This window comes from Cynara cardunculus (genome assembly GCF_001531365.2).
Source record: "Cynara cardunculus var. scolymus isolate 2C chromosome LG 2, CcrdV1, whole genome shotgun sequence".
In the NCBI taxonomy this organism is placed as follows: domain Eukaryota; kingdom Viridiplantae; phylum Streptophyta; class Magnoliopsida; order Asterales; family Asteraceae; genus Cynara; species Cynara cardunculus.
The window spans coordinates 9,913,360-9,924,008 of record NC_037529.1 but is presented as its reverse complement, the minus strand read 5'-3'; the positions used below and the strand labels follow the sequence as shown (position 1 = coordinate 9,924,008).

Genomic DNA, 10,649 nt, shown 5'->3' with positions numbered 1-10,649 from the left:
ATTCCTTGGATCGATAATCACTATAACACAAAGAAATCAAGTTCAATTGAGGTAATGGAAAAGGGATCTTCTGTTGAGGGACTTGGGTTCAGATTTTCAGCTACCACACGATAATTACTTCAATTTTAAGGACCAAATTCATAATTTGTTATAAAACACAGGGATCAAATGCGTAATTGATCCCATCAGCATTATGGTTTTCAATTGTCGACGAAAATGGAACAAGGAACAAATCTGATTTCTTGCTTATAATAAGCCAGCCAGCCAGCCAGCCAGCCACCTAATCAAGCCATGGCTGATTGTTCACATAAGATTGCCATTTAAATGATAAATAAGGCTAAACCAGTTTAACTTAAGCTAAGAGTCTTTAAAATGCTAATTACAGCCAGCCACATTGCATATTAAGCCATGACTTCTGTTACCTTTATTGTTTAATACTTCTAAGCTAACCGAAACTATAAACTTGTACTAGAAAACTTTTTATCACATTGCAGACTGGAAAAGCATCTCCGCAAGTTCCTGCACACGTGGAACGCAATCAGTAATAATCCCACCATCCCCATCATGAAAAAGGTACACAGTTTTATAAATTTACAACTATTACACTTTTTAATTAATTAAATAACAACAGTACTCATGAGCGTATGAATTACACAGACTAAAATAGAGAAGTATTTTGTGACAGAGGGAGTAATGCTCAAAAATCTTGAAAAACTTATAAGTTTTATTTAATTCTTAAATTTAAATGAAACCATCTTCACATTTTTTATTTACCTGTTTGCCAGAAGGAACTTTAGGTTCTCCCCATTCCATAGCCTTCTTTTCAAGCATATCAAAATCAGCTTTTCCAGCCTACAACACCAACACCAACACCAAACATACTCAACAATGTCACCCAAGTACATATTATGGCTCATAAAACTAGAATTGCGGTAATTACCTCAATTTCGGCACCTAATTCTGAATCAAAGCTCTGATACCTCTTACGAACAAGCTTCTCCAAAGAACCATCCTTCAATGAAACCATAATATTCCCTCAGCTAACAAGAATATGATTTACAAAAGAAAACACGAAAAGGCAACAGAGTAGAAAAGATACCTCGATCAGCTTTGCAGCATTACGAAGACCACGTGCAAGGGTATCCATACCAGCAATATGAGCAATAAACAAGTCTTCAACGTCTGTACTCTCCCTTCGTCTGTATATCACGTCATAACATCAATGCTTTTGAAAATTCCATCCTTAATTACTACATTACTTAACCGTTGCTATTTTGATTACAAGTTTAACTTAAGTAAGAAAATTGACTTGATATTTGCACAGTAAGAGGGGGAGAAACAAACTATATTAGAACGGAACTCACAATTTGGCATCAAAATTGAAGCCCCCAGGTGCAAGTCCACCCTGTAATCGAAAAGAGAAGTCAGCAATCACCAGCAGAAAATAAATCATTAGCGAGTCATGAAATAATGATAATAATATCCGTGTGCCATTAAAATCAAAACACTTTCCTTCTTGAAAAGTCCCATGAAATGTTGGAATTTATTTTATTGTAAAGTTTTCATGTTAACATTACCTATTTGCCCCGTTTCTATCATTACAACTAAATTGGTAGTATTGATAAAGGGTCTAAAAGATTATCCTAATTTGTATCTGTTGACGGGTATTCTTATATTTCACGAACATCTAAACAGTCCCCTTCAACGTCAACTATTTGCAAGTCAAATATTGAAATTTCATGGAAAGAAGGGAGTAATACATCATCATACATTCTGTAGATGCAAGTTTACTTACGTTTCTGATGACACTGAGCATAACCAATGTGGCTTCGTTGATATCCATCAAAAACTGATCCGTATCCCAACCTATTATAACTCACAAACGAATCATCAAAATTTGAACAACCAAGGGAACATATTGATAATCAAAGCAAAGTAGCTCCATATCAACATTCTACCTATTTGAGGGTCGCCAGTGTTTGCATCAACATTTCCTAGTAAACCATTAATCCGCGCAGTTTCAAGCTCATGGTGACAACTGCAAAACAAAAACGTTCAAAGCTTAACTTGATTTATGTGATTCTAACATGACACATAGGCGCTGAAAAAAGAAATTGGAGGTCAAAAACAAACTCCTTAGGCCTCATTTAGTAACACCAACGTCATTTGTTTTATGTTTACTTTTCTTTTTGCAATATAAATAGTGTAGTGGTTTCTGTTTGATAAAAAATCCAAAAGAGTTTGAAAAGACTATTTCATTTTCGAAAGAAATAAAATACGACAATTAAGAGAGGAACTATAGCTTATACGGCCTTGTCAAAAGCCAAGCAGTCAACTTGTAATTCCTTTGTAAACCATGAAAATATCTTTATATGTAAAAGGTTGCCAAAGATTGTATCTTTATAATCTTGTTCACACTTCATTTAAAAAGGTAAAAAAAGCCAAAAACTAAAAAATTCCTTGGCTACTCCCGTCTCATGTCATCATCAACAAAACTATTTTCATAAAAAGTCAAAACTAAAGTCAACATGTCACACACCTGTGACCAGATAGAGTAGCGTGGTTGCATTCGATATTCAATTTGAATTCTCCTGCAGGGACATATACATGCCAGAAAAGGTTAGAACATTGCAATTGATTTTATTCACTGTAAAGTTGCTATGCAGATTTCCTCTCACAACACAATATTCTAGTTGCAATCTTTAAAATCTCTTGCAAGTTGTTCAGATCATTTTAACATTTCTTTATATAGTTTGAAAAGAAGTCAAGTGTTTTACATGTTAACATAAAGATGCATACTTGAAAACTACATCAAGACATCAACAAGAGGATATCTTTCATAGTTGACCTCTTTAGCTTAAAATCCAACCGACTCATAATAAACAATTTTCACAACTTAATCGAAACTCAGGTGAAGATATCCCAACACAGACTTCCGAACGAATCAATTCAAAGGGGTGGTAGATTACCTATAAGTCCATACTTCCGTAAGAAATTCGCTGCTGTGGCAGCATCCCAATCATACCTGGCAACATTAGTACGTGAACTCGTAAGAGCATTTAAAAAATAATGGACCAGTCAATGGGCTAACAAAATAGATAGTATCATACTGGTGCTTTGTGGGTTCTTGAGGCTTAGGCTCAATAAGAAGTGTTCCTGGAGTGAAAGAGAAAGAAAAGTTAGCATACATATAATCAATCATCCTATGTTCTTTTTTAAACATACAAAATTATTATAGATCTAATGTTTTTATAGTCTAGACACCAATTCTGTTGTATTGTTTGACATTCAAAGTCAAAATCGGAAAACAAATAGAGAGCTAAGAGTATAATGTTATAACTCTGAAAATGACATATTTCCAGCATAGTTTGATAAATAGCATGTCATGCCAGTCGCTTATTAGCTATTTTGAGAGCTTCGAACCCATGAAATAATGCAAATATAATATCTAAAAATGAAAACAAAAATTATTACCCTTGAATCCAATCTTCTTTTTGTAAGCTACAGCAGCTTCAAAAAATCGTGCCTGTAAGGAAGCAGCATTACAGGATACTTCAGATAAGACAAATATACAAGATCAACTCTTCTACATCTTTGAAAACAATTCTACGTGGGTTATTTATCTCATTGCATTTGCATTACATGTATATTGTTATATCCAAGTTCTTCGTGGGCATTACAAAAAGAAAAAAAAAATTTCCCACAATCATACCATATGGTCAAGCTCTCTCTCCATATCAGTGTTCAGAAGAGTCTGATAACCCTCACGACCGCCCCAAAAGACATAATTTTCACCTCCGAGATAGTGTGTAACCTGTGTTCACGTAACGCTTCGCACGGTAAAGCTCATATCAACGTAAGAAACTGTCCATTTTGTTCAATGAACTAAGTACCAACCTCTATTGCTTTCTTAACTTGAGCTGCTGCATATGCATAGACTCCTATTTCTGGGCTGTGACAATATAACAAGTGAAGGTAAATTCATGTGTAGCTATGATTAATTAGATAGATATATTGAAACATTGACCCTTGAAAACAGCATAACATACCTGGTGGCACCCCCATGCATGTAGCGCGGATGCAGGAACAACTGGGCCGTACCCCATAAAGGACGAATCTTGGTTCCCTGCAAGAATAAGTTAATTCATGAGAGAAGAAACTCACAACTAATTGGTCATAAGAAGCACCTTTTTTATGGATAAATTTTTTTATATATAAAAAAAAGTAAGTGCTCGATTTAGAGCGAGTGGATGAATAATGAAAAATATATGGGCCATAATTTTGTTTCATTTAACCATGAAACCTTACCTGAAGTTCTTTCGCAAGAGCTACGATTTCATCCAGATTTGCATTAGATTCCTACAAAGATAATAAAGAGGTCATACGAATACATATATTATTTAAAACTTTGATGGCATTACATAATAAAGATAATAATTAGGTCCAGTTACCTCCAATGTTTTACCATCTGGAGCAATGTCCCTATCATGAAAACACCACCTATCAACACCAAGCTTTTCTAGGAACTCAAAGTTCGCCCTCACTGCAACAACAAAAAAGCAATAAGTACAATCCAGATAGACAACTAACCAAATAAAATACTGCTAAGCGGTCTAAAAACAATTTATCTTACTTCTTCGCTTTGCCATGGCTAAAGAATTAGTACCATCTTCCCACGGCCACATCTTAGTAGCTGCACCAAAAGGGTCACCTCCTGTCCCACGGAAAGTGTGCCAAAAAGCAACACTAAACCTCATCCAGTCCTAAGTTGAACAAACAATAACCCATCTCATAAACCATTTATATAATAGTTATATCTACAAAAAAAAAATAATGTGCAACCATCACAGGTTATTGGCTTTTCAAAGGTTGATCAGAGAAATCTTTTGCATTTGTCCGAACCCAAGACCTTCAAGTCACGATGAAGCTGCCTTACAAATTGGTTCAAGACTTTACCAATTCATAGAGAATCGATAGTAAAGGGGGATTTCAGCCCATGACCACCAACGTATAACCATCTTATGGCCACACCAAATATCACAAAACTAAAAGGTACAATTTTTCAAGAAAGAACCTTCATACTCTTCCCAAGAATCTCCTCATTAGCATTGTACCATTTATATGCAAGTGGGTTCTTGCTTTTCGGCCCCTACACCAAAACATTAACATATTAATCATGTATAATTTATCTCAATTTCCAAACTTCACAATTCAGAAGATGGTGATGATGATTAGTTTTCTTACCTCATATACAATTTTGGGAATGCCAGTGAAAAATTCCCCTTCCCATTCACCAGAGTCATCAGAACCACAACCACCATCAAGATCAGCCGGACAAGTAGGTGGCGCTTCACAAATCTATAAACAAAAAAATCAACAAATCTAAAATACAATATATATATATATATATATATATATATTATAAACCCTAAAGGGTAAATAAACAAATGAATGAAACGAGGAGATACGATCTTCAAAGACTTTACCACTGTATTAGAAATCGCAATGACGCATAATAAAAACAGCAAGAACTTCCCAGCTTTCATATTTATCATCTCATTCAAACCTTAATAATAAAAAAAATAAAAATCAATAGATGACGAACGCAGCAATTCGGCTTAAACCCAACTGAAGAACGATCATCGGCTAAAAAATCTCAAACCCAAAGTTCAAATTAAACTGAACAGCAACTTTACATTTAAATGCCATGATCTTGAAAACCCAAAAATTGACTGAAATTCAAAGTACCAATGAAACATAACCGACGTACAGATAACAGATTAGAGATAACTGTGAAAGATTTTGCCCAATTGAATCAGATGGAGTATGAAAGAAATCAATATTAGCAAAGAATAGAGACGGGAAGAACCTGAATTCTGTTGATGGATTTTTAATGCAATTTGGATAGGTTATATAGATTTGATGTAGATAGAGGTTGTTGCTATTCCAAATGCGTTCCTTAAATTTTTATGTGAGAACAAGATAAGAATGCAGACTCACAGGTGATGTGGGCCTTCTTTCAATCCGCATAAAATGGATTATTAATATTGAAGCAATCGTGTATGTATTTAATTCCTATATATTATATAATACAATGATTCAATTTATACAAAAATAATATGATAATGACAACGTTATTTGTGTCTAGGACATGGTGATGCGGGCCACACATCTATTTTTACTGACGGACATTTCATTGATCCTCGTCCGAAACACGATTGGAAATAAAGTTTATTGACAAAAATAATTTTAATTCGAAAAACTTATGAAATCATTTTTAGATTATAATAGATAAAAACCCTAGCAGAATGGCTAATAATTCAATCACTACGACGATTCTATCTATCATGATTGATGCTTATCTTTTGAAACACCGTCTTTATGCTTACCTTTTAACAATGATATCTACATTTCCTTGCCTAAAATTAGGAAGATCGAGATATCAAGTTTGACGGTCGAGAATAAAATCAACAATCAACAAAAACCAAGTAAGAGGATAGCGTTTGGCTGAGGGTGTTGATCGTAATCTATGTATCGCTGTCTCCTTGCGGCACCTATCATCGCCACCATATAACCCGTCAAACTGATAAACCTTTGCCTAATATTAGGAAAGAATTAAGGGTCGAAAAGCAGTGTTTGGTTTGTGTATTGGATGCAAATAACAAACTTGTTACCAATTATTATCGATTGTATAAGGTTATATGTTGATTTACTAATTTATAAAAAGACAAACACCAAAAAGAATAATTTATAAAAGGGTATATAAAAATCAAAACGACATTCAACTGTGTCTTAGTAAATTACCCACAATTAGATTACTCGATATGAATTTGGATAAATATACCTCGAAAAAATAAGATACTAATACCCAACAAGACCAACGTTTGGTTTTTCTTTAAAACAATACGTTGTATATTTGAAACTTTATGTAGCAAAAATACAACCAATTATGTGTTTGGGACTACGATGTTGACTATATATAGGGACTATGATATCGGTATTTTGTCGTTACAAAATCACTTATAATTGGTTATTTATAAATAGTCTATCACTATCTTCTTTTTTTGGTACATATATATATCCAATAAATAAAAGTTTCCTATTGAATTTTTACCTATGGAGCTTGGAAATGTGAGTTTCGTTTTATGGTCGAGATGACAACGCGCCGAGATGACAACGCCAGAGATGGGCTAAATTCGAACTATTCGGTTTGACCTCCCTTTTATCTATGTTATAAATCGGATTATTCATATTAAGAACATAAAGACCATTAATCAAACTTGCATCATCATAATATATATTACCAAGAGAAAATGAACAACATTTGTTCCCAATATTAAAGGTAAAACCTTTCTTGTCCAAACAAGATACAAAAATCAAAATTCTACAAATAGATGGTACACAATAACGGTTATCAAGTTTTAATATTAATTTAGTCGGTAAAGTTAACAAAACAGATCATACGGCTATAGCCTATAGCAGCAACTTTTGCCCCATTTTCGACGCATACAACTTCACCTTTGTTCAACCTTCTAGTCATTTTTAGCTCATGTATTTTTTACAAATATGAAAAACCACATCCAGTATCTAATGCCCATGATGTATATGAAGTAGAAAGATTAACTTCTATCACATAGATACTTGCAGTGGAAGTACATTTCATTTCTTCTTTTCCTGAAAGTAGAGAAGACAGTTCCTCCTCCAATGCCTAGGTTTGTTGCAATGAAAGCAACAACCTCCTTACGTACAGTTACCTTGGGTTTCTTCACAATGCCTCTTTTTGGCTTCAAAGATTTCGAAGTGGGTAAGGCAATGGACTTTCATTTTCCTTTCCCCTTATTGTCTTTATGAACCATCAAAATGATGGACTTCTTCTTTGCAAGCTCTTGCTCGACTGTTCCTAACATTTTGAGCAATTTTGGAAGGTCTTTGTCAAAGTCATGCATGTTGTAGTTCATCACAAATTGATTGTAGCTATTTGGCAACAATTGCAAGACCACATCAATGGATAACTCCTTTCGTAAAGGAGAACATAGTCCTTCAAGGTGCTCAATATGCACAATCATTTTAAGCATATGAGTTCCAACGGGACTACCTTCGGCTATCCTACAACAAAACAGTTCCTTGGATGTTTCGTACCTCTCATGTCTAACTTGCTCTTGGAATAGCAATTTTAGGTGTTCGATCATATCGAACGCCCCCCGTGTTTTCATGTTGCTTCTGAAGCTCAGGTTCCATGGTTATTAGCATTAGACATGAGACGTCCAAAGCATCCTCGTCATGTTTTTTTTAAATGTCCCTTTCAGTTCTAGAAGCACTGGAATTCAGCTCTTCAAGGATTTGTTGCTCCAAGACATACAATTTCTTTTCAGCTTTAAGGTCACTTCTCAAATTACGATACCAAATGATGAAATTTGTTCCATTTAGTTTTTCTTATTCAAGGATCGATCATAAAGTGTTTTTGTTTCCATTGTTGGTTTGTGCCATCTGTAATCTACCATAAAATTGCAGAGTTCTTAGTGTCATGAATTATTATTGTTTTATAAAGACTTTCATCAAACAAGCTCCCACTATTTTAATCAAAACAACTAGCCTCTTTTATTGTTCCAAAGAACGTCATGAGTTTTCTAGTGGGCCAAGATCCATATTCTCACTATCGACCAATTTAACTTTAGCTAACGGATCAACCAATAATGTTTTTAGGTAAGCAACAACAATGATAATTACATCTCTATGTAACCCTTGGATACTTAGGTGAATAACTTATATTTAAATTCATCATGTCAATATTCCTAACCCATGCCTCTAAATCCCTATTTCTATTAGGCTTAGTTTGGTTAAGTATGACACAAAATGGTTTGTAGAAATCCTATGTTTACCTTATCTTAGTAAGATTAAAGAGAGTGCCCAACTTTAGCATGAGCTACCCTCGATGATTAAAGTCTTGACAAGTGTCATGTTTGGAAGGTATCTTAAACTTGATATCTTGGTGAGGGATTTTAGTTAGTTTGAATTTATCATTCTTTCTTTTGTAATAGATCATTTCCTCATCACTTGGTTCAATCGGAATCTAGATTGCAGGAGGATCACGAGGATCACTTGAATACCTTCCTTTCTTTATGAGTCTTACAATGGAATGCGTATCTACGTACAAATTTATTTTAGCATGATATGAATTGTTTGATAAGGTGCATGTATGCATGATATTTCAGTTTACATACATGTTGCGAATACATGTATGACATTTATGACAAGCTGCATGCTATGCTATTCATACTACATTTTTATGATCAGTTTTAAATGGTGGGCATTTGACCATAAGTCACGATCAGTATGACACAACTCTGACAATTTAGTATTTAATTAAGACATGCATTTCCACCCAGGGCGTGTCTATGACTAAATGACCCGTACTCAATCAGACGATATATGAGATCTCTTTTTTTTTTCAATCTTACAAGTTCTTAGGAAGCTCTTATTTATATTATGAATTATGCATGTCTGATGTATATGTGAAGATATGATTTTACTCATGCAAACTATGAACTCATTAAGCTTTATAAATTTAAGACCATAACATGCATCTCATAATCAGGTGGTTCGAGGTTGGATAAGAGCAAATGACACGTTTAGAGACTTGTCTATTATCATTTTTAATTCAGTCTTTTGCTTAGACTTTTATGTATGGATTAATTGTAACTTAAACTGGTATGGGACGGGTAAACTCTTAAGTTACATGATTATGTATTTTGAAGACTTCGTATGAACGGTTCTAATTATTAGTTGTATTATTTGGAGTGTTTAAGGAAATTCTATGGGTGATGATGTGACATTTCTTTTGGAGAATTGAGGGTATTACATTATCCTAAGTCATTAATTCAAGATAATTAATGCTATTATTTAATGAGATAATTAAAAAGATAATTATCATTATTTATTATACAAATATTAATGCATTTTTTGGATTATTTATTTAAGATAATTATCATATATTGTTCCCTCTCTCCTATCTCTATATTGCCATACGTATACGTACGATTAAATGTGCATATAAGGTGAAGACAGGGCCGGCCCTGGGCCTAGGCCAAAGGGGCGACGGCCCAGGGCATCAAAATGAAGAGGGCATCAATTATTTTTAAGCCCAATATATGTATTAGGTTCAGTTTGGGCCAAAAATTTTTATTACCGTTAGTCCAGTCCATACTCCATATCCAGCAAAAAAATTTTATTACCGTTAGTCCAGTCCATAAGACCATACTCCATATCCAGCATCGATTATTTCACGATTCATCTCATAACTCATTCCTCAATCGCTCCCGCCCTCGCTCTCGCTCTCGCTGACTCGCTCTCGCTCGACCTCGACGCTCTGTCGCTCTCTCTCTGCCTCAGTCGCCGCCTCGCCGGTCGATCAAGATTCAAGCCCATTGGCCATCGGCGCATCGCCCATCGCAGGCCTCTGCTCTCTCGACTCTCGCCCATCGCCGGTCTTGACTTGTCACTTGAGGTTAGGGATTTAACAATTAAGTCTTTTAAGTTTTAACCTAGGTTATTAATTTATTTACTTTATTGTTGAAATTTTTAAAGTTGTTTGATTGGGAAACCTAATAATGAAAGATTGAAAGTATGAAACTTTAGTTTGTTTGTTTGGC

The 10,649-nt window shown here is 34.6% G+C and overlaps 1 protein-coding gene across 3 annotated transcripts; it reads right to left on the bottom strand.

The window, feature by feature from the left end:
- Positions 1 to 215: 215 nt before the first annotated feature.
- LOC112506614 (xylose isomerase) lies at positions 216 to 5,978 on the bottom strand. Of its 3 annotated transcripts, none has more exons than XM_025110788.1 (21): positions 5,870 to 5,978; positions 5,487 to 5,566; positions 5,245 to 5,358; positions 5,075 to 5,149; positions 4,634 to 4,763; positions 4,452 to 4,543; positions 4,309 to 4,359; positions 4,050 to 4,126; positions 3,898 to 3,952; positions 3,713 to 3,814; positions 3,475 to 3,526; positions 3,111 to 3,156; positions 2,970 to 3,025; positions 2,540 to 2,591; positions 1,959 to 2,038; positions 1,796 to 1,866; positions 1,365 to 1,405; positions 1,100 to 1,199; positions 941 to 1,012; positions 775 to 852; positions 216 to 519 (listed from the first exon to the last, which is right to left on the bottom strand). In XM_025110788.1, the coding sequence occupies exons 2-21, from the start codon at positions 5,553 to 5,555 to the stop codon at positions 484 to 486; spliced, it is 1,449 nt and encodes a 482-aa protein (XP_024966556.1). In that variant the 5' UTR covers positions 5,556 to 5,566; positions 5,870 to 5,978; the 3' UTR covers positions 216 to 483. The 3 variants fall into 3 exon arrangements, with proteins under 3 accessions (XP_024966556.1, XP_024966558.1, XP_024966557.1); XM_025110790.1 differs by lacking the exon at positions 5,870 to 5,978 and adding an exon at positions 5,771 to 5,826; XM_025110789.1 differs by lacking the exon at positions 5,870 to 5,978 and having other exon boundaries at positions 5,487 to 5,840.
- Positions 5,979 to 10,649: the final 4,671 nt, after the last annotated feature.

Bases quoted from the DNA above. Each gene is read 5' to 3' on its own strand.
- LOC112506614 (XM_025110788.1), bottom strand. From the start codon at position 5,555: ATGATAAATATGAAAGCTGGGAAGTTCTTGCTGTTTTTATTATGCGTC. The intron at 5,150-5,244 runs GTAAGAAAACTA...GTTTTGGTGTAG, and splicing joins TTCCCAAAATTGTATATGAG to GGGCCGAAAAGCAAGAACCC. The intron at 3,527-3,712 runs GTATGATTGTGG...GCTTCCTTACAG, and splicing joins AGAGAGAGCTTGACCATATG to GCACGATTTTTTGAAGCTGC.